The following is a 21,653-nucleotide window of genomic DNA, read 5'->3' as shown; positions in this document are numbered from 1 at the left end:
GCGATTGGCTGGCGGCCGGCAAGGCCCCTCCGGAGGCGGCGTGCAGCGGGCGAGGAGGGCACTCGTCTGACCAATGAGCGGGCGGAGGCGGGCCTTCGGGCGGGCAGGAGGTGTGGCGAGGGTCCACGGCGCAGCGACCCTCGGCCGGGATGGCGGCGGCAGCGGCGGCGCGTAGCGTTTGGGGCGGGCGGCGACACGTAGCACTGAGGGTGAGGCGGCGGCCACAGAGCACTGCAGGCGGGGCCAAGGATGGCACCCCGGGGGGGAAGTAGGGGATCTGGGGGCGGCGGGGAGCCCCGCGTAACCGGACTGCTTTGTGTCCCCCATCCAGCTGCCGCCGAGAACCGGTGTTCCCTGGATCGCTTCGGCCACCGCCTCCTCCTCTGTGGTGAGTGGCGCCGGGCGGCTCCCCGGGGCAGAAGTGCAGCTGGGCGAAGCGCTCCGGCGGGCGGGCGGGCAGGAGGGGCAGGCGGCGGGCCTGCGGCGGGGCGGTGAGGCTGCGGGGCGGTGGGGCTGCGGTTGGGTAGTTCACCGAGGTTCTGCCGGGCTGGGAGGAGCTCGGATTTTCTGCGCTTCCTTCAGTTCTGGAGGAGATGGTCTTCTCCCGAACGCAGTCCGAGGCTCCGCTTGCCCCGCTGTAATGTCAGCCACATCAGCACTTGTAACGTTTTATTCTTATTTTAACCCACCGCGGTATTCCTTCGCAAGCCAAGGCCTCGCTCATCCATTACCGGCATTAGGTCAGACATCTCACTTCAGCCCTGCTCACTGACAGTGCCTCAGCCCTTGCCGTTCTCTTCCTTTTTCACTCCTCCACTTTTCACTGCCATGACCTGTCCAAGTCAGCCCCATTTATTTTCCTGATTTGTCCTCTGATCTCTCTCCCACCATCACACCAGCGTGAGCATCCCTGTCCTCATTGCCCTCACCAGGTGACCTGCCTGGTGGATGAGGGAAAGGGTGTTGACACAGTCTACCTAGACTTCAGCAAAGCCTTTGGCACTTTCTCCCATAGTATCCTCCTGGAGAAGGTGGCAGCCCATGGCTTGCACAAGTACACTCTTTGCTAAGTAAAGAACTGGCTGGGGGGGCAGACTCAGAGAGTGAATTATCCTGATTTATTCATCTTCATTGATGATCTGGACATGGAAATTTAGTGCACCCTCAGTAAATTTGCAGATGACACCACGGTGGGAGGAAGTGTCAATCTGCCTGAGAATAAGAAGGCCTTACAGAGGGATCTGGACAGGTTAGATCAATGGGCTGAGGTCAATTGTGTGAGCTTTAATGAGACCAAGTGTCTGGTCCTGCACTTTGGTGCACTCCATGTGACACTACGGGCTTGGGATCAAGTAGCTAGAAGACTTTGCAGACGAAAAGGATCTGGGGGTGTTAGATACTGACAGCCAGCTGAACATGAGCCAGCAGTGTGCTCAGCTAGCCAAAAAGGCCAATGATATCCTGGCTTATATCAGAAATAGTGCAGTCAGCAGGGAAGGGATCGTCCTCCTGTACTTGGGATCTCAAGTACTATGTTCAGTTTTGGGCTGGGAGGGAATGGCCTCAAGTTGTGCCAGAGGAGGCTTAGGTTGTGAATTAGGAAACATATTCTTGGAAAGAGTGGTGAGCCACTGGAATAGGCTGGGCTACCCAGGGAAGGTGGTGGAGTCACCATCCTTGGAAGTGTTCAAGAATTGTGTTGATGTGGCACTGAGGAACATGGTTAGTGGGCATGGTGGTGATGGGTTGATGGTTGGGCTAGATCATCTTCGAGGTCTTTTGTAACCTTAATGATTCTGTGATCGCCCTCTCATAACTCCATGTCCCAATTCTCTTCACACAGCTTCCTGATATACATGGTTTTATCCTCATTTCTAAGACCTGTGTACCATCCCTGTTCTTCACTCCGCATCTCTGTTTCCTCTTCTTCCTATCCATTCTCCCCAAGTGAATGTTCTGTGGCAGCATGAAGCGTTTCTCACTTTCTCCAGGTTTCTTCATTACCTCTCAATATCAGTTACTAGTTTCCAGTCTCTTCACTTGTGCAGCCCCAGTTTTTCCTGCATGCTACAGCACTAACTGCATCTTCTGCACCCCTGCTTTTTCTTCTCCATACTTACCTGAGCTCCTTAACCAAAACTTTCATTTTTGTTTCTTCTGCATCTGTACTGAAAAGCTGTGCCCTCTGTGCTGCCTGCCGTGACCATAGCTGTGAGCTCAGCAGCAACAGGTTCCCTGCTCTTGGCTGCAAAACCAGTTGGGAAGCAGGAACAGGACAGCACTGTGCCTACAGCTATGAGCTGGGAGATGAACCAGCTTAGTGACTTGATGGGAAGGAAGCGTAGCGCAGTTTGCACCAAGTGAGCAGAATTCTTACAAAGTGAATTATTAATGTTTGTTTTTTTAATACGTTTAGGAACTGCAGGGTTTTTGTGACTTAGTAATTGTAGTGACTGAGGAGATTAAAATAGTTCTGAACATAATTCTAGCAATGTATATCTTCTGTAATCGTTTTTAGACAGGGTTTTAACAATTTTAGTCTAAATTGAGGGAAAAAATGGAGTACAGGAATAAATGACAAAAGCTTGCACATAATAGGGCACATTGTTATGTGTGCACCTTCAGGCAAAGATCACTCACTGTCCTGTCTTCCACAGCCAACAACCAAACTGTTCATCGATGGGAAGTTTGTCGAGTCCAAGACCACAGAATGGATCGATATCCACAACCCAGTAAGTGAAATGGCTTCTGCTCATATACCCACAATTGGTTGCAAGAGGGTGCTGTGATTTCCTTGAATCATTTGGTGAAAGGGGGAGGTATGTGAAGTGTGTGTGCTTCTGGAGAAAGCTTAGAGTTGGAGCTTAAGATGGATTTAGCATTGTGTAATTGCTTCGCAGTTTCCTCTTCATGTTCAGTGTCAGTCTTAGGGAAGTAATGACCTCTTTTATCTCCCTATGTAGTAAACCCCTGATCTCTAGAGGGAATGCTGAAATCCTTCTTAACTATTTTTCACATAGAAAGGCTTTGTGAAGGTGATGTCAAAATTCCAGAAAGCTTTCTTTCATCTTGCATGTATGCAGCCCGATATAATTTGAGGCCAGCTGAATGTGAAGTCCTGATAAATTGCAAAATGTGTCAGACAAGTCAATGAAATTCCCACTTGGAAACCAGTACTGCATTTACACTTTTCTGTGTGCCTGATTTGAGAAGTGTAGACTGAAGATTTTCAGAACTACAAAATGCATAGAATTCCAGCTGTGGTCCAGGCCTCTCGGTGTGCACTAAGAGAGCAGTCTCTTTTCTGTTTCCCCCTGAGAAGTACAGCTCCTTTTAGAATAAAGGTATTAAGTGTGTGGTGTGCAAGGACTGTTGAATGGTCGGCAAGGACAGCTGGAAAAAATTGAGTTTTGATACAATTTGTTTCTTTCCATCAGGCCACAAATGAAGTGGTTGCTCGTGTACCAAAAGCTACAACTAGTGAAATGGAGGCAGCTGTAACTTCTTGCAAAAAGGCTTTTTGGAACTGGTCAGAAACATCTGTTTTGAGTCGCCAGCAAATCTTCCTGCGTTACCAACAGCTCATCAAAGACAATCTGGTGAGACACTGCGGCTATGTGTGATGGCTGTTGCTGAATGCATTGCAGCTGACTGTGAACGAAATTGAGAGACTTAATCATTAACTGAGTTGCTGTTAAGGTGTTGTTGTCGTAAGTGAGGAGCTGACAGAGTCACCATCACTGAGAGGTAGCAAAGCACCCTCCAGGCCGAAGCAGACACAGAAGCAGTACTTCTTAGGGAATATTATTCTGCATTTGTTTCTTTTACCAAAATGCCACAGGAGGAGCTTGGCGGAGAATGTGCCAGTTGACAAAGACAAGTGAGAGAAGTGTATTTTTGGATTCCCCAGGTTTTTCTGTGTCTGTGTTGTGACACATGAAAGCAATAGAATATAAGCCAGCCCACAGTTGTTTGTTGGTTTTGGTGTTTTTTTTTTTCAATATTGCTTGTGTAGCTCATTGACTTCTTGTCCAGCCCTTGTCGGCTTTCCCAGAATCTATTCAGACTGTAATGTTCAGTAGATGTTAAACTTATCCCTGAGCCCTTCTTCATGGGCAGGCATTTTCCTAACATTCATAAACTTTGTGTTTTCCATTTTCAGAAAGAAATTTCAAAACTCATCACCTTTGAGCAAGGGAAGACCCTGGCTGACGCTGAGGGAGATGTGTTCCGAGGCCTCCGTAAGCTGCTGGCTCCGTCTGTTACAAAAGGGGCTTTCAGAACCCACAGGAAGGGAGGAATTCTCCTGAGCAACTGTTTGCTCTTGGAGTTTGTACATCTAGCTCCCCTCATAACTTCCTTCTGAAAAAGAAGGGCAGTTGTAACTCCAACTTGAGAAGTTCCCTTAGGTAGAGTTCTTAAGTCACTTCCAAGTTGTTTGATCCTTTATTTTCCTAGGAGTGAGTACTGAATGCTGCAAAGAGATAGGAACTTCTCACTTGCTGAAATGTCTGAGGTTGAATCCCAGCTGGTACATTAAAACTACATCTGTACTACTTTTACTGGGGCTGTTGAATCTGTGCTACTATCACAGTGGTGTAAAGCGTACTCAGGAGAGAATCCATTCACAGTGAGCTCACAGTGCTTGGGAGAGCAGAGGGATTTTCTGGAGCACAATGAGTTTTAAGTCGTGGCTGGAAGAAAGACTTGGGTCAAGGTAGTGCTGAGAAGGGAGTATGGGGAGTGACCGTTAACAGATCACCCAGTGGCATGTTGCCCTTTCTGCTGCAGAGGTGGTTGAACACGCTTGCAGTGTGACATCTCTCATACTGGGAGAGACCATGCCCTCCATCACTAAAGACATGGACACTTGCACCTACCGTCTGCCCTTGGGTGTGTGTGCTGGCATTGCACCGTTCAATTTCCCAGCGATGATTCCTCTCTGGATGTTTCCCATGGCTATGGTTTGTGGAAACACATTCTTGATGAAACCTTCTGAGCGCGTGCCAGGTGCACTCATGTTCCTTGCCAAGCTGTTTCAGGATGCTGGTGCCCCAGATGGGACTCTGAATATCATCCATGGACAGCATGAAGGTAATAATAGCTCTTGTTGGATTGGAGTATGTATGCGTTGTGGTGTGTGCTTAGTGGAGGTGTTAGAGCTGTTTGAGCATCTGATCCTGCTGCTGTTAGAGAGGTTTGGAAAGACCTCTGTCTTAGCCCCTATCATATATGTGCAGAGCTCCTGAGATTTGACTGGCGGGCCCGTGTTTCGAGTGCTTGGGGCTCAGCGCATGAAAAGCCAGCAGAAATCCTGTTGTATGAGCCCTGGGGCAGAGCTCACATGCTGAGAAGTTAGAGTGGAGAGACACATGAGCAGGCAGTGGGGGAACTCAAATATTGGAGACATGCAAGAATTCTAACGAGAAGAAAGATGCATAGATTAGCAGCATGGGGATGAGGACAGGGGGAAGCATTTTATACTACAGTGTATAATGTATTATTTCCTATTTGAAGCTGTGAACTTCATTTGTGACCATCCGGATATCAGAGCTATCAGCTTTGTGGGATCTAATCAGGCTGGCGAGTACATCTACGAAAGAGGATCCCGGAATGGCAAGAGAGTCCAGGCTAACATGGTAATGCCATTCAGTACAGCATGCAGCACCACACAGACAGACTTCCTCTATCTGTACGTGCTTGAACAGACCACACTGTTCTGCAGCAGACACTGACTTTGCTACTGATAATTACTCGATGAGGCTGACCTTCTTGCCATCCTGTAGGCAGCAAATTCATAACTACTACACCATGTTATTACCGAGCGCTAGAGAAGTGAGCGGGGCTGGTTAATGGAGTCTGTATGTGCTCTGTATTTTAGGGAGCAAAGAACCATGGTGTGGTGATGCCAGATGCCAATAAAGAGAACACCTTGAACCAGCTGGTTGGAGCTGCCTTTGGAGCAGCTGGCCAACGCTGTATGGCCCTGTCTACAGCAATTTTAGTGGGAGAAGCACAGAAATGGTTGCCAGAGTTGGTGGAAAGAGCCAAAAATCTACGTGTAAATGCAGGTACAGATCCTGATAATTTCTTACCAGCTACTTTGCTTCTGTAGAACTGTGGCTTTTTAGGTTGGTGTGTCTGCCATATTGTAGTGTGTCTGTTGGAGCTGTTGGCTCTGTAGGCTTGATCCATAAGGATGGGAGCTAGCAGATTGTCTGGATTGGGACACAGAGCCCTAGACTTGGAGTTAGGAATATGTAGGTAGGAATGGCAGTACAACTGTGCTGCAAAATTTACAGGTTTGGTTTTAACTGGAACTTTGAGATTATGTCCCATATAGAACACAAACATTTTACATAGCAATCTCATTTACAGGTCCTTCCAATTTGTAGTAAGCATACAGTAAGAGGGAAAAATGGAAACAAGTACTTTTGAGATTGATATTAGAATTCTCCTGCTTTTCATTTGTTTCAAATAAAGTCTTGCATGGAGGAAAAGTTTTCTTCCCAGTGATTAAAACTATGCTTATGACTTCTCTTGTTTGTTGATTATGTTTCTTAATGGTACAAATCTTTGCTCCGTGTCTCAGAAACATCAGAATTTTCCTATTTTTTCCTGCTAATGTAGTTACCTTCATTATGCCTAAGAGGAACAGTTAAAAACTTTGCATCTCTGCCTCTCTGCAGGAGACCAGCCTGGAGCAGACCTAGGGCCTCTAATCAGTCCCCAGGCCAAGCAAAGGGTTTGCCACCTGATTCAGAAAGGAGTAGAAGAAGGTGCCAGTCTTCTTCTGGATGGACGTAATATCAAAGTGAAGGGCTATGAAAACGGCAATTTTGTTGGACCAACGATCCTTGCCAATGTCAAGGTGACCTAACAAAAACTGCTTGATGCTGTATGTTGCAGGATCATTTGAAAAATGAGTCAGCCAAATTGGTCAGTATTCAGGATTCACCACATAGAAATCTCATAAATAACTCAGTTTTCCCTTGCACAATTCCAATGAAGTGCTGGTTGTGTAATGTTGCTGTGGAGGTGATGAAAGAATTCTCAGGGACAGAACGATATTAATAAAATTACTGATATGAATAAAGTTAATAATCTTAACTTTTTTTGAATGTAGCCAATTGGAAGAACATATGGACAGTTTGTACAGTGTCAAATTAAATGTCCACTGAGCATTGTGTACTTTCTGTAGCAATGGCCAGCAGCAGATGCCTAAAGAAGATTATGACTAACAGCCAAACATGAAATTTTCCTGTCTGCCCATTATACATTCCTACACTTTGCACCTTCCTATTTATAGATATCAATATAATGCACAGCGTTCTCTATGGGAGAAAATTTTTTTTACCAGGCACACATCTCAAGTCAGTTTTCATATCTAAGTTCTCCTTTTTAATGTTTATGCCATCAGCTGTGTTAATTACTGTTTAAGTATTAGATTCATTTTGGGCCCTCTGGTGTGATTCCAACGTGGCATACCAGTCTTGATAGTTCTGCTATTGTTGTATTCCTACGATTTTATGGATTAAATGCTGTTTATATATTTCCAGCTTTTAATCTGTTTCATAGTTTTCCTGCACTGTTTTCATTAAAGATCTAAAAGTGTTTCACTTTCCTTTAATGCATTGTAAATAGTATTCAGAAGTAAAAGTTTCCTGAGTGTTTTTTATTTGTAGTTCTTTATATATGGTCAATATTAATAGTTCAATATTAACCACATACAGCTTACCTGTCAGGTGCCTATTTTGTAGTTTGTTGTGTTAGTTATTAATGATTAAAGTAATTCCTAACTGGTACTTCTGTGTTTGTCAGATACTGCTTATTATCAAGCATAAGTCCTGGGCACTGAGTTTCAGAGAACTGCAGGTTATCAGCAACATATGAAGTAAACTATCCTGAATTAATCCTGGCTTTAATCAGCTTTGAGCAAAGAGTAGACCTGTAACTCATGTTAGGCAGGCAGTAAAAGCAGAAAGTACTTCAGCAATTACAAATTGTACCCTCCTTAGTAGATAGGTGGCAGGGCATGGGAAACAGTGGAATGACAACCAGGACTGAAGGCAATGGAATATGATGGGTGATTCTAGGGATACCCTGAGCTTGAGCACTTGATGTGTTTATATCCTCTTTCCTAGGGTATTTGATATATTATAGCCTATTTATTATATTCAATATCCAGTCTGCTTTTTCTGTTGTTTGTCTTGGCAGCCAAACATGACTTGTTACAAGGAGGAAATCTTTGGGCCTGTCTTAGTGGTTCTGGAAGCAGACACTTTGGATGATGCAATTGAGATGGTGAACAGTAACCCCTATGGAAATGGAACTGCAATCTTCACCACCAATGGAGCCACAGCTCGGAAGTATTCTCACTTAGTAGATGTGGGGCAGGTATGTTCAAGCCAGAATTATTGCTATTGATACTCACTCACCATTTGTGGTAAATAGCCATCCAGCTACTAATCGCTGACTACTCAGCCAACACTGCCCAGCTTCAGATTAAAAGATACAGAATATTTTGGAGAGTGCTCTGCAATCTGCTGTTTTTTTATCTTGTGTGTAATATGGTGGCTATCTTTTGCTTTAGGTGGGTGTCAATGTTCCAATTCCAGTACCTCTGCCCATGTTCTCTTTCACTGGTTCTCGTGCTTCTTTCAGAGGAGATACAAATTTCTATGGCAAACAGGTAACTTGCCAAATTTCAGATTACTTTCTTAGGTTGATCTGAAGAAAATCACGTTAGCAATGGCAATGGGAAAATAGTCATCAAATCTCCCCTTACTGGGGGGAGATTTGAGAAGGGAGCAAGAACTAAAATAGCAAGCTTTCCCATAGGGCCAGAATCTTTGGGGAACTGTTGAAAGGAATAAGTTGACAGGAATTGTTCCCATGTAGGGAAACACAGTGCACTGTAGATATGGGAAACAACTGCTTGCTACACCTGTGGCACAGATATGAAGAATTCCTAAGGCCAAATATCTGATCTTTGCATCTCTTTCCCCCAGGGAGTGCAGTTCTACACACAGCTGAAAACTATCATTTCTCAATGGAAAGAGGAAGATGCCACTGTTACCAAGCCTGCTGTGGTTATGCCAACTATGGGGAACTAAATCAGCCTTTAAAGATGCTGTCTCTGGTGCCCCTCTCTTTCCATGTTGCAATTGTCCTGACTATCATGGTTTCCTTGGGAATAAATAGAAAACTTCGTTTTCTAAGGGCCTCTTTTTCTATGTAGATCAGGCAAGTTTAAAATGCACAGTCTGGGTTTTCTGTTGCTGTGATTGTTTTTGTATAACTACGAGGAAGAAACTATCCTATCTAATTGAAAGGGAAAATGGATGGGCTTTACTTTGTGTTTCTTTCTAGACCTTCTGAACATGAACGTTATTCTGCTTTTGGCTGCAGCACTTCTAGCCTTAGCGATTCACTACCGGCTACATCTTGTAGCAGTTTTCTTTACCACTTTCTTACATGTTGAGATTGTGAGCTCACCATACTCAGATGAGTATTCACTTTGAGTGATGTGACTGGGACACTTTGGATGTGTCACAGAAGTGACTTCTACGTACAATGAAGACAGCAAGTTTTGGAGTTGAAACTGTCAGTCTTTTGTCAATTGAGGAATTTCCAAAATACCTGGGAAATATCTTTCTAAGGATTTTTCGGGGAAGCGCATTTGATCACTTGTCTAAGGATAAAATAAATACCTGCATCGCATAGTAACCTTCACTGTGCCTCTTACAGCTGGAAATTGTTCCTGTTGTACACATGGCTTGCATTCTCCAGCTTACTATCAGTTCCATTATACCTGGAAGTTGGTTGGTGCCTTTTTACTTACAGTAATGTGCCTGCAGATCCTTTAAGACAGTGGAACTGTGGAAGCAGAAACATGTGTGTATGTCTTGCATCATAAGATCATGTCAGTTTAGTTGGTAGGAAGAATAGGTAAACAGGTCAGTAGGAGGAAACACCTGATTTAATCACAAAGCAATTAGGCCTGTTCTGTGTGTTTTCCTGAATATAAATGTATTTTTTGTGTGTGTGTTTGATCAACTCTGTCACATTTGCTCAAACACAGTCATGTCCTCTAGGGACTGCAGATCCCAGTGCTAGAGATGGGTAAGTCTTGCTATACCCTGTTCTTATACGTGCATTTGGAGCTGGATAGCCTATATTTTTATTCTTGCTTCCTAGAAGATGAAGCCATGAGGGGGGGTGGGAAGGGGAAAATCTGCAGGGACTTCATTCAAGTACCCATGGAAAATGATACTATTCTAAATGATTGTAATCATTACTTGTTCTGATTAAAAAAAATCTGAATGTGAAGACTCTGTATCCTGCCTTCTGATAAAGATACAATATAACACATGCTTATTAGAGTAACTACTGGTGATCCACTAATGTTTCTATCTTATTTTGTTGGTTTTTTTTCCTTCTGGTATACTCTAGAGGGAAAATTATCACCTTGCAATTTGATTATGAATTAAAAATTTGCTAATCACTGCAGAAAGTGATTGCTCTTGATAAGATATTCTATAGGTGTTCTGTTGACCGTATTACCCTCTTTGCAGAGGCTGGCATACCAATTTCTTTTGTAACCTCTGTATAAATCCTTCTTTTTTAAAAAAAAAAGAAAAGAAAAAAAGAAAAAAAAGAAAAACAGTATTTCAAGAACTCCTGTAGTCATTTCCTCATACAGCATTCCAAGGAGTGCCTTGGTTCTATTTCCACATATCTATTATGTGATCGCAAAAGCTCTTAAGCCCCATACACTTGACTTTATTGCAAACTGAAAATACATCTTTAATCAAGTTACCACCCCAGTGCTGCATTCAGCAGGTAAGATGTAGAATTGCAGCTTTGCTCACAAGGTAACTCGCAAAGTGAAAATTGCAGATGAGTCTGTAAGTGCTGTGGAAGTTGTTCCTGTTGATGCCATGCGTACCGCTGCCTTCCTCTACCCGTAGTGTTAACATCTGAGTACATGGAAGGATTACTGCACAAGATGACAACTCATAATTCAGCCTGCTGTGTAATGAATATCTGGTTGGAAGAAATATTTTCTGTGCTGAAAAGATAAAATATTCTAGGTAAATCACTAATAACACCTTGACATTCATTCATATATCTGGGAAAGGAATATAAAGTAATAATCTGTACTACAGTCTACAGTCATTTGCTTTCGAATCACTGATTTTCTTCCCAATCAGTATTGCTATTCTGACTTTTCTGTTCAAAGCACAACCTCTTTCTTTTATAAATTCTGAGATTTACTTTGATAGCAAAATTAGTCTTTATTACAAAGCTTGCCTGCTGGATGGAGTTCTGCAGGAGTCACTGCACTTCTTCCACACTTGTGTGCAAATTCATTTTCTGATCATTTGCATTTCCCACAGCATTTTGAAATCAGATTATTTTAAGTGTATCAGGAATACAAATTTTTATCTGCCTTTTTAGTTAATTAAACATCTTTTTAGATCAAGCTGCAGATTCTCACTCATCATGATGTACATGCTTCATCTCATCTCACTGCTATTATGGCTTTTCACCCGCCTGTTTGTTATCCTTTTTAATTAACATATGCTATACAAGCTAAAGAATATCTTCTGTATTATACAAAAATGTAATCTCACTATGAAGGATTTCAAATTTCTGCAGTCTCTATTAAAACACAATTTTATAGTCAACCCCTGGTTTTTGGCTTGTTTTTATTTTTTTTTGCCTGGAGGACATTGCAGTCTAGATTCTCAAAACTGTTTAACAGTGTAAGTCCTAAAAAAATGTACATTTCAATAGTTTAACCGTATTTGAGAACTAGGCTCTGCAATTTCTGCTTCTGTTTTCCCTGTCTGTACAAAAAAAGCCACCAGTCACTTCCACACCTGTTTCTGGAAGTGGCAGTCAGCCTCTTAGAAGGAGCTCTCTCATCTTCCCATTAAAATCCCTCCATGGATTCTTTATGAATGTTATCTGCTCATCTGGTTCCTGAGTGTTAGGTTTTCAGCTGTGAGTGTTTGACTGCCTCATATCTGACATAGTGCTCCATGATAACATGGTAGAACTCCTCCATTCATTTCTTCAGGGTAAATTGATTTCACTTGCCTTAGAGTATTATAAACAGCTGCATATCACATCTGAGTCTGTCTCTGAAAACCAGGCATATGAATGCTTACAGCAATTAGACAGATAAATGTGATAGAAAAGCACATTTCACCAGAGATGTAATGACAGAAGGATCTGCACAATAGAAAGGTGCTATAAAGGAAAAGAAGAAGATTGCTTACATGTATCAGAAGATTCCAGATTCACAGGAGAAAGCACCACCAGGGAGGGATCTCCAAAAAGAGATCCTTCCCCAGCAGCAGTCAGCCTTGAAATGAGGTCTCAGAGGTGCAGCCAGGCTCCACCCTTTCTGGTCACACAGCTGAATTGCCTTCACCTGTGCCCCCAGGACTGACAGACTCCTTTCCCCAGGTGCTCAATCAGTGGTTCGGGCCGTGGCTCAGCAGTTCCTGTACATCACTCCCCACACACCTATCACTTTTAAGTGATCCTATACTGAAAAATCAGCTTAATATATTTTGTCATTTAATCAAAACTCTCTGTTCTAGATGAAATATGGCTCTCTGTACAACTGTAGCTTTCACTTTTTTTCCTCTAAAAATACTAAAGCTGCTTTTTTGATAAGAAGAAGCTTTAAGATAGCACGAGATTTTTATTTTTTTGTGTTTGTCATGAAAAGCTGAGTTGACCCCCTACTAAAAGATCACTACGACTAGAAATATAAAAGTAAGTAACAAATCCCTCACTTGTCACACATACATTTCTTTGTATACATCTGTCTACGCCAATACAGATCTTTAGATAAACTACATTATTTTGAAAGGAGGAGGGATGACAAAGAGAATTACATTATCAGGACTGTGGAGATGTTAAACAGTGTAGTAAAATTTAGTGTCTTACCCAGCTGTACTTTCTTTGTTACCATCAGCAGGAGTTGGAGTTGAAGTAGCCAGATCTCTCCTGTATTTCCTGTGAGGGGGAAACAACAGCAAAGTTATTGTCATCTGAGGGTGATGTAAACTCAACTAGATTTCTAATCCCTTAGCAAACTCCTTGTTTTCTAAAGAGAGTAGCAAGCCAGAAATGTCAGGACACTATTGGGTTATTGCAATGCACTATCTGAAATCAGCTATATGAATCAAACATACGTTCACTATTGAATTTTGTATTTTGTGGCAAAATAATTACAATTGAAAGTGAATGAGGAGAGTACAAAGCAGGCATTGTACAGGCTGTGGTCAGTGCTACTGTGCACTGTTTCTGCCCTTCAGTTATCTCTGGCTTTACAAATATAGGGTTGACTATTTCATGTTTGATGTTAGCAGAGGTCCAGATAATCCTCTTTACCACTGTGAAGACCATCCATGACTGACCACAATAATAGTTATTTGGGAATCAGGAAGGAAATGGACCAATGGCCTGATCAATTCCTTCAGTAGATATACCAGAACTGTGTTTAATTTTTTGGTTTTTTAGAGGAAGAAAAGTGCACATCCAAAATTGGTATATAACACCTCTTTCATGAGGTTAAAACATCTTACACCAAGTCACACAGTTAGCTAGATTCTTCTGGTAGATGCAGAATCTCCTCTGCTCTGGAGTTTATCAGCCAAGCTTCTGTTACAAAGCTCTGTATTCACCTACTGAAGAAACAGAATATTACCATAGATTTGTGTCATTCATTTTGGCAAAAAGTAATCTCAGGACACGCTCTTTTTGTTCCCATGTCAACTCACTGATATCTACTTTTTTAAACTGGGTATTTTCCCTGAAAAACAAAGAAAAGATCAATGGATTAGGAGAAAATGACAAAGGCATTTCTCTCACTCTGTATGTGTAGATATATGATATATAGATATAGATACATGATATGTAGATATAGATATGTCATATGATTCTGTATGTGTAGAAAGTGTTTTAAAATCTATCTGTACCTTGCAATTGGTAAGCTATTCATAGTATGTAAGTTCAGAAGATAAATTTGTGTACTGTCTTTCTAATTTCTAAATCTGTGGCTGTCTAAATAAGTAGAATAATAATAATAGAAAAAACAAACACACCACTATTTCTGTTATACAGTTATTGATTATAAATACCAGGAGGGAGGAGGCTAGTACTGATATGTATTAATTTCAAGTACATTGTCCTTTCCTTACTTTTTCATTGTTCGCACACAGGAGAGTTAACATGTAACCCACTTTTATCCTCAATTTCAGTCTTCCCCTTCTCTTCTTTCGAAGGGAAACTTTCTTAGATCTCTGTGAACTACTTTCCCCTCTGATTTTTGAATTCTGTATCATTGCTGTGATAAGCTGAACGATGCATTCTAATTGATTGCACGTCAGTGAGTTACTCATTCAACGGTTGGTGCATACTAAGCAAACATTTTATTTGGGAGTAGTATAATCGTGACCTCTCACCAAAGCTGGATGCAAATAACAGCTGTACTGGTCCCTAATTCTATGGCTTAAAGCACATGGATATTGCTGTAGTTTGTAGCAGGAGGTTAGAGATCTATAAAACTGGCTACCGTGGCATGTGTCGCCTCAATTTAAACTAAGCTGCATCCTAATATAAATTCTTAGATGCTTATAAATCAGATTTTGGTTTTTTATTTTCAAACATAATCCTGTCAATCAGTACTACAGTGCATATGATCTTCATACTGATCTTATTGTATATTTCATGCAGTAGCTTGCTTTATAGATTATTGTGAAGCTTGAAGACAACAAGCTCTGAAACTACAATGCAAAGCCGAGAACCTCTGACAAATGAACAAACAATTGAACAGGGAGTACATGCCATCTACTGGTTGCTTCAGTTAAAACTGCCAGCAGGGTACTAAGGAGCTATTAAGATTGTGACAACGTAATTTTTAGGCTTCAGTGTTGATAGGTAACTGTAGTGAGAGAAAAGAGCGTTGTGAAAATGATGCCTGTATGACCTGCAAAGACCAGAGATGCAACAATAATTATTAAAAAGAAACTGCAGAAGTACATCTATACTGAAAATTCAGTATTAACTTCCGTAGCACATTGTGGAATATGGAAAGGTCACTTTTGAGCCTGTATTCAATCTAATCCATTGAAATAATGACAGAAAGTGTAGTCAGGCACCCAGAAAGCCATTGTTAATTGATAGGATGTTACACCTCATAGTTATTCTCATTACAGCAGCGTCCACAAGTATTCCAAATCTAGACAATATAATCACAAAGATTTTGGGGTTTTTTTTTGTATTTTTTTAAGGTACAATAGGAAAATAGGCACTAGTTTTTGATGTTAAAATACCAGTAGCATTTCTCTGCTTCTTCTAGGTCTCTGTACACACTATTTGTGCTGTTCACGTTGCTATTAAATGTCTTGATTTTGGGAAACTCTTCCTTCCCTGCACACGCCTCCATCATTTTCCTGTAATAAACAGCCTGGGCCATTTCCTTATAGTGTTTTCTACTGGCTATGATCTCCCTCTTCACATGTTCCAGAGCATCCAGGAAGAACCTTTCCACTTCAGTCCTCTCATTTAAGATATTCCGAGCTAGTTTCTTCACTCGGTTCATCTCCTGATCCTTCATTTCTAGCAGGTGCTGCAGTTTCTTGATCTCGACCATGCTAGCCTGGTTTTCTATCAGTGCCTGATGCTGTGTTTTTTGAGTCTTTGTCTCAAATTCCTTAGTCTTGTGACATAAGGCCATCTCCAGTTTTTCCACTTTATGTTGCAGATCCCCTATCTGTGCTTTCTGCTTGTTGATCTGTAGGATCTTTTTTCTCATCAAACTTTCAGTGATTTCCTGAAAGATTAGAAGAAGAAATTACTTGGGCTTTTGTTTTGCACCAAATTTGGAGTTTTTTCTTTTCCCCCAGCAGTGACAGTGCAGTCAAGATGCTGGCACCTTCATACTGGAGAGTGAATATTTCTTTGGGGTCAGTTTCTTGTTTGCAACAGAAGCCAAATGAAGGTTTGATGAGTAGTGTGCACTACAGAAAGACCTATTCTTGGACCATTATGGGAGAACCTCCCTTCAGTCTCCTCCATCATTAAGATGGAATCAGTGCTCTTCTTTCTTCAGCTAACTCTGAGTTCACAGCTGCAGGCAGGTCTGGCTGTGAAGAAGTTATTCTCAGTACACTTACATCTGTTTCCAGGACTTCAAGGACCCCTTTCTGGAGGGGAATGAAACAGAACTAAAACCAGAACAGAAACCTTTTCCTGTGACAGAAGAATTTTATCCTCCTCTAACTTCTGTTTCATTTTCTGCAACTCCGTTGCCTCCTTCAGGTGAGAAGATGAAGCACCATGAAGATGAATGTTCTCTTTAAAAACTTGTCTCTCAACGCTGTTCAGCTGCCTGGACAGAGTGAAACAAAATCCATGAACGTTAATCATAAACTTTCATACTTTTTTTTAATATTAAAATCATTACTTCATCATCCTAATTTCCAAATTAAGCCTTATAGCTTAAATGCGAGTGTTGCCATCATCTTGACATTTAAAATTAGAAAAACAGCCTCAGTCATCACCGATTTTGCCCTTCAGGTCCATGCAGTAACATGGAAAAAACAGCTCTTCAAAACACAGCACTAAAATGGTTTAGTAAAGTAGAAAGCAGAAATTGCAAGAGTTTCTTACAAAACAGCTTCGTGTCGAGCAGCCTCTCTTGTCATCATTATCTTCTTCTCAGCATCTTCTTCTAGTCTTTTCTGAAAGAGAGAAAAGCCGGTTCAAACTTTGCTTGAGGCCCTTGGAACTGAAGCTTAAAACCTGTTACAGTGTAAATTCTAAAATCCTACACAAGTTTCAGTAGCACAGCTTCTTACTAATGAAAAAAGAATGAACTTCCATGGGCACTTAAGTTCCTGATAGCAGTGGAGAATAATGCCTCCCTGGGACCATGACATCCTATGCCTTTCCTTTGAAAGCTGCACCTACCCTTCATCTCAGTCATCATACTTACACTGACATGGGGAACTGCAAACTGCTGAGAAAGGAGCTGTCAGAAATAAAGAAGCCAGAATAAGCAGTGGGAGAAATCATTCTAATAAAAGTTCGTTTCATTGCCTGTCAGCTTTTACCTTCTCTTCAAGAAACCTCCTCTCCAGTCGCACAACCTCTTCCTGATGTCTCCTGTTTGCGATCTTGATATTCTTCTTTAGCTGTGATAAAAAAAATAAACCTCTGTAATACCAGTGTTTTAATTTCAGCCTCATAATTAAAAAATGCAGATGCAACAACTGAAGGAGGTACTTGGTACTTTTTTCCTGGCGCTACACCACCGTCCTCATCAAATCTTCCCACAATCTCTAAAATTCATTTCAATCTGACTTTTGGTGCTGTTCTGCTTACTCTTCATAGTTCACTTTTGCCTGTATTTTCATATCAGTCAGTCACTCACACACATGATCTATCATTCTGTTTCATGCTTAGTTTTAGGAATCTAGTTTGCCTATTCATTCAGTCATCAAGATTATTTAAAATCCAATGCCTCGAGCATCCTTAGAAAAATGCGTGACTAACTTTATTGAATGTCTTTGTTTAAAAGCAGCTATATATTAACAAACCAAATGCCACTGAGCAATCATTTTTCTCCATAGAAAACATGTTGTTTTGTTTCCAAGACCTGCATTGTAGCTGGAAAAAAAATGAGGTGAGCTGAGTCAGGAAGACAACTCAAGTTGTTTGAGGTGCCCGTTGGATCTCCTCAGTCAGCGCAGATGCTTGCTATCTCAGCTGAAATGTGTTACAGTTAATGCCACTACTTAATATGTGTAGCATAGATTCAAAACATGTACTAAATCCTCTGCTGCATCCATATATGTGCTTGTATGATTCCACATTGATTTTGTTAAAAATAAAATAAAAATTAAAAACAAGCAAACAAACAAACAAACACAACACCCTACAGCACTGGCCCATTGCAGATGCAATTTCTGGCTATGGAATTTGCTTTTTACAGAGTTAGTGCTTTTCCTCAGACTCTGTAAACTGCTGAAAGAAAACAGCCTAGTAGATCAGCTGTGTCTGTTCTCCACTCCCAAGCTCCGTTACCATAAAGCAAGAAAGGTTGCTTTTTTAGTAAGTGTTACAAACCCATCTTTATGACAAACTTACATCTTCCAGCTCTTCCTCCATAGCTGCTTTCTCCCTGCGCAATTCCTTTATTAAATTCAATTCTACTTGAATTTGGCTGATTTCTCCAACTTTTTTCTGAAATTTCTCTTCCAGTTCTTTTATTTGTTGGGTATAATAGTCTTCCTGCAATTCAGAAATAACCAGTAAGAAGGAAACAAAATGAGAGAAGCCAGCCATCAAATCTTGTAACATGAAACACATAGCACACACTACTGAATATCTGAAATCACAATGAACTGCAATGTTTTGAAAAACAAGGAATGCAAGAAATTCATCATGAGCAGAAGTGCTGCAAACTCAGCAGAAGCTACCAACCCTCTAATGAAATAAAAACCCTAGAAATGACTAGTAAGTGTAAAGCAGTATTTGGATTATCAGTCATATCCTTCTTATTCTTTATAATCTGAGGATGGGAGAAATGTTATGGAGCTTTCTTCACAGCAGATGCTGTCTTAAAGTGGAGATGAGCACAGTTCTGTGTCCCATTGTTCTTAGGACAAAAAAGTTCATTCACCAGTTTCCTGTTCTCTTCTTGTGTTCGCTGTTTCAAATCAATTAGCTCCTTCTTCAGTTTCTCAGTCTGTGAAAATAAAAATCAAGAAATGTTAACTGAGGGGGGAAGTTAGAAAGGAGTAGTGTCTGATCTGTGTTTTTCTCTTTAAAATCAATTATGAGAAGACACCAAAAGAGAAAGGTCCTCATTTGCAGTGTTCAGGCTGATTGAAGTGTACTTAAAACTGGAGAGTGAAAGAACCACCCTTGGTTTGTGCTAAGCAAGGGAAATAGTGCAAGCATGAACAATAAAAACCCAGCTGTACTAGATAGAGTTCTGTGAATTAAAACTACATGGATGGAGGGTTTTCTTCCTTACTGTTTTGGGAAATGGTGCAGCACTGAGAAGCAGTTCAGAAAAGAGGGTAAAGCAGCTGGAAAAGGGATGAGTAAGGGCTACTACTCATGATAGCTACAAGAAAAAAGGATTGGGTGCAATCAAGAGCATTGTCTCCTGTCGTTTAACCCCATCAGTGTTCTGGGGATTGATGATTTGTGCCTTAAACAGAATTTTTAAATCATTTATGAGTTCTGCTCCAAAAGTAATGCCTCCTATTTTATGTTGATGTCCCACAAGGTCAGAAGTGGATGTTAGAGCTATGGCAGTAGAGGTTAAACCTTCCCAGCAATATTCTGCTCCACGTTGTTGCCACACAACAGATGGCAGCAGAGGGGCAGTCCGACAGACCGATGTCCGACATGGAACGGCGGGATGGAGCAAAAGTGTGAATTCTGTCATGCGGAAAAAATGGCACCCATTGCCATTGGCATTCATCAACCTTTGTTGAATGGAGACCAACCGGTGGATGCAAGCACGGCAAGGTGCGGGTGGTGCCTTTCAGCAGTGGCAACAGCACATCACCTCCGCTGGTACAGATGTTTAGGAGCGTGGCACGCAGGCCCTTGTTCTTGGCTGGCGAAAGTGCATAGGTAATGGCAGTGGCTACGCTGAAAAATGGTGTTTTATAGCTGAGAATTTGCCGTATCAAATAGCGTTACTGTGCTCTTTGCAGCTGTTACAGTTTCCATGGAAATATACAGGAGGCATTACTTTCGGAGCGAGCTACGTAGTTCCAGCTCGTTTCGGAGATGCCGCTTCCCTCGGTACTCGGACTCGGAGCGGTCGGAGCGGCGCTAAGGCGCCCACCCGGCAGCCCGGCTCGCACCTCCGCCGCCCTCTCCCGGCCCTGCTCCCCGAGGAGCGCCAGCACGGCCGCCGCCTCCCTCTCCGAGTGCCGCTGCCGCTGCAGCAGCTCCGCGTTGCGCCGGGCCAGCAGCAGAGCAGCCTCGCGGTACTCGGTCCGGCCCGCTTCGGCTTCCGCCAGCCGCGCCTCCCACAGCGGGGCCCGCCCGCCCTCCATTCCGCGGCTTCCGTTACCGCCCGCTGCCGTGGAAACCGGGCGGCGACGTGCAACCCCCGCGCCAGGCGGCGCGCTGCGTGACGTGCGGTACCGGCGGGATGTGGCGCCGGCGGCGCTCCGAGCTGCCGGTGAGCGCGGGGCGGCGGGCGGGGGGACGGCTCCTCGTCGCCATGGGAACCGCATCCGGCCCCGCGCTGCCCGCTGACGGGGCCGGGCCGCGCGGGACGGGCGCTCGCGTGGCGCCTCCTTCGCGTCCGCGCCGTTACCCGCGGGAGCCGGCGCTCCTGAGGGAGCGGTAGGTGCGAGAGCTGCCGGCGGCGAGGCGTCTCGGCAGCGCCCCGGGGGCGGGAAGCGGCCCAGCGGGCTGCGGGGTCGGCGTCGAGGCGTGCGTGCCGCGAGCCCGCAGTGCCCCGTGCCACGCCGCTACAGCGGGTCAATGTTTGACTAACGTCCAACTCGGTTAACTTTCAACTTCTCGCATCGCTTCCCTGCGCCTATCCGAACGTGTTCCGCCTCTCCTATCGAGTAATGATAAACTCGAGCCCGCGCCCCGCTGACCCGCCAGTCGCAGCGTCCGCGGCCCGCAGCGGAACGGCGCGTTGAAGGACGGCGGTGCGGCGGGAGCCGGGAGGCGAGCGGCGCTCCGCTGCAGGTGCGTGCCGGGTGCGCTGCGCAGCTCGGTACCGCGCGCCGGTGCCGGCCGGCCGCTAGCGTTCGTGAACCCGCGCTCGTACTCCTGTGCCCCCGCTTGCTTTCTCCCGGCTGTTTGTTCGTCGTGTCATCCGTCCCGCTGCATTCTCACGGCATCGAGGATTTTACCTTGGTGGACGGAAACTCTTTTGGAAATAGTTTTTCTTTCTCATTGGCCGATCCCCTCCCTCCCGCCTGTCTCTACCCTAAGATGTTCCCTCCATCCTTTCTTCTGACCCACTGCTCAAATTCGTCTTTCACTGGCATTTCAGTTATTCTATGCCATCTCCCTCTGCTGGCGCTGCCCTCGTGCTCTCCTTGCCCATCTCTGCTTCTTGTGGGTGCCGGCGTGCATCTGCTTAGAAAGTCAGAACTGTTCATCGGAGAGACTCTGTGCTTTTCTCTTTTCAGGTGAGGGAGGAGGTCCTGAGGTACTGTCGTGGGATTTTTTGTGGGGGGAGAGTGGGGACCTTAGATGGACGAAGGTGGAAAGAAAGGGAGAAGCCAGGGGAGAGGTAGAGAATGGGAAGAGTGAGATGGTGCTGGATGGCTGAGAAGGGCTGCAGAAGAGGCATTTTGTACAGGAGCAGTTTAGTCAGGAGACCTGGCAAGAAGAGCATGTGTTAATGGTGGCAGTTGGTCAGATATTTTGGGATCAACTGAGATCATGCAGCTTATGTAAGTGTCACGTGTGCTGCCTGTAACAAGATTCTGGGGTTTGTTCTCAAGGCAGGTGCTCAGTTTTAGCTGTGGTTGTTTAGTAAACAACATACTTGCATTATACATCAACACCTCTCCTGAACAGCTTCACCTTCTGGTCTGTCAGAGAGGGATGGCCGGGCTGTTCATTGT

The 21,653-nt window shown here is 43.5% G+C and overlaps 3 protein-coding genes across 6 annotated transcripts in view; 2 read left to right on the top strand and 1 right to left on the bottom strand.

The window, feature by feature from the left end:
- The first annotated feature begins 132 nt into the window (after positions 1-132).
- On the top strand, positions 133-11,693 carry ALDH6A1 (aldehyde dehydrogenase 6 family member A1). 2 transcript variants are annotated; one of them, XM_042813826.1, is made up of 12 exons: positions 133-209; positions 332-388; positions 2,658-2,732; positions 3,438-3,599; positions 4,163-4,241; positions 4,792-5,094; positions 5,518-5,639; positions 5,882-6,071; positions 6,690-6,871; positions 8,218-8,397; positions 8,594-8,692; positions 9,012-11,693. In XM_042813826.1, exons 1-12 carry the CDS (start codon positions 150-152, stop codon positions 9,114-9,116), a joined length of 1,614 nt encoding a protein of 537 aa, XP_042669760.1. In that variant the 5' UTR covers positions 133-149; the 3' UTR covers positions 9,117-11,693. The 2 variants fall into 2 exon arrangements, with proteins under 2 accessions (XP_042669760.1, XP_042669761.1); XM_042813827.1 differs by lacking the exons at positions 8,218-8,397; positions 8,594-8,692; positions 9,012-11,693 and adding an exon at positions 7,245-7,406.
- BBOF1 (basal body orientation factor 1) lies at positions 10,765-20,893 on the bottom strand. The gene is made up of 12 exons (XM_042813603.1): positions 20,846-20,893; positions 19,802-20,534; positions 19,551-19,693; positions 18,713-18,778; positions 18,178-18,321; positions 17,142-17,222; positions 16,699-16,769; positions 16,273-16,417; positions 15,360-15,859; positions 13,733-13,837; positions 12,970-13,038; positions 10,765-11,074 (listed from the first exon to the last, which is right to left on the bottom strand). The coding sequence occupies exons 1-12, from the start codon at positions 20,891-20,893 to the stop codon at positions 11,020-11,022; spliced, it is 2,160 nt and encodes a 719-aa protein (XP_042669537.1). The 3' UTR covers positions 10,765-11,019.
- ENTPD5 (ectonucleoside triphosphate diphosphohydrolase 5 (inactive)) overlaps positions 20,182-21,653 on the top strand; it is an 18,772-nt gene continuing 17,300 nt past the window's right edge. Inside the window, exon 1 of one of the 3 annotated variants that reach the window (XM_042814364.1) lies at positions 20,182-20,239. Coding sequence is in view for 1 of the 3 variants with exons in the window: in XM_042814362.1 (XP_042670296.1) it covers positions 21,013-21,212 (200 nt within the window). In the remaining 2 variants the exon portion in view is untranslated. Of the gene's footprint in view, positions 20,240-20,659; positions 20,764-20,997; positions 21,213-21,653 lie in introns of those variants that run through there. The other 2 variants (XM_042814363.1, XM_042814362.1) reach the window with 2 other exon arrangements.

Source organism: Centrocercus urophasianus, unplaced genomic scaffold, assembly GCF_019232065.1.
Source record: "Centrocercus urophasianus isolate 14NV4802_14NV808 unplaced genomic scaffold, USGS_Curo_1.0 seq_14, whole genome shotgun sequence".
Taxonomy (NCBI): Eukaryota; Metazoa; Chordata; class Aves; order Galliformes; family Phasianidae; genus Centrocercus; species Centrocercus urophasianus.
The sequence above is the reverse complement of the archived record's forward strand: the minus strand, read 5'-3'. Positions and strand labels throughout refer to the sequence as shown.

Excerpts from the sequence above, each read along its gene's own strand:
- BBOF1 (XM_042813603.1), bottom strand. The coding sequence starts at position 20,893 with ATGACACGACGAACAAACAGCCGGGAGAAAGCAAGCGGGGGCACAGGA. Across the intron at positions 13,039-13,732 it reads ATGAATGACACAAATCTATG|GAAATACAGGAGAGATCTGG; the intron begins GTAATATTCTGT and ends TCCCCCTCACAG. Across the intron at positions 11,075-12,969 it reads AACAAAGAAAGTACAGCTGG|CACAGAAAATATTTCTTCCA; the intron begins GTAAGACACTAA and ends TTATCTTTTCAG.
- ALDH6A1 (XM_042813826.1), top strand. The coding sequence starts at position 150 with ATGGCGGCGGCAGCGGCGGCGCGTAGCGTTTGGGGCGGGCGGCGACAC. Across the intron at positions 2,733-3,437 it reads GGATCGATATCCACAACCCA|GCCACAAATGAAGTGGTTGC; the intron begins GTAAGTGAAATG and ends TCTTTCCATCAG. Across the intron at positions 8,693-9,011 it reads CAAATTTCTATGGCAAACAG|GGAGTGCAGTTCTACACACA; the intron begins GTAACTTGCCAA and ends TCTTTCCCCCAG.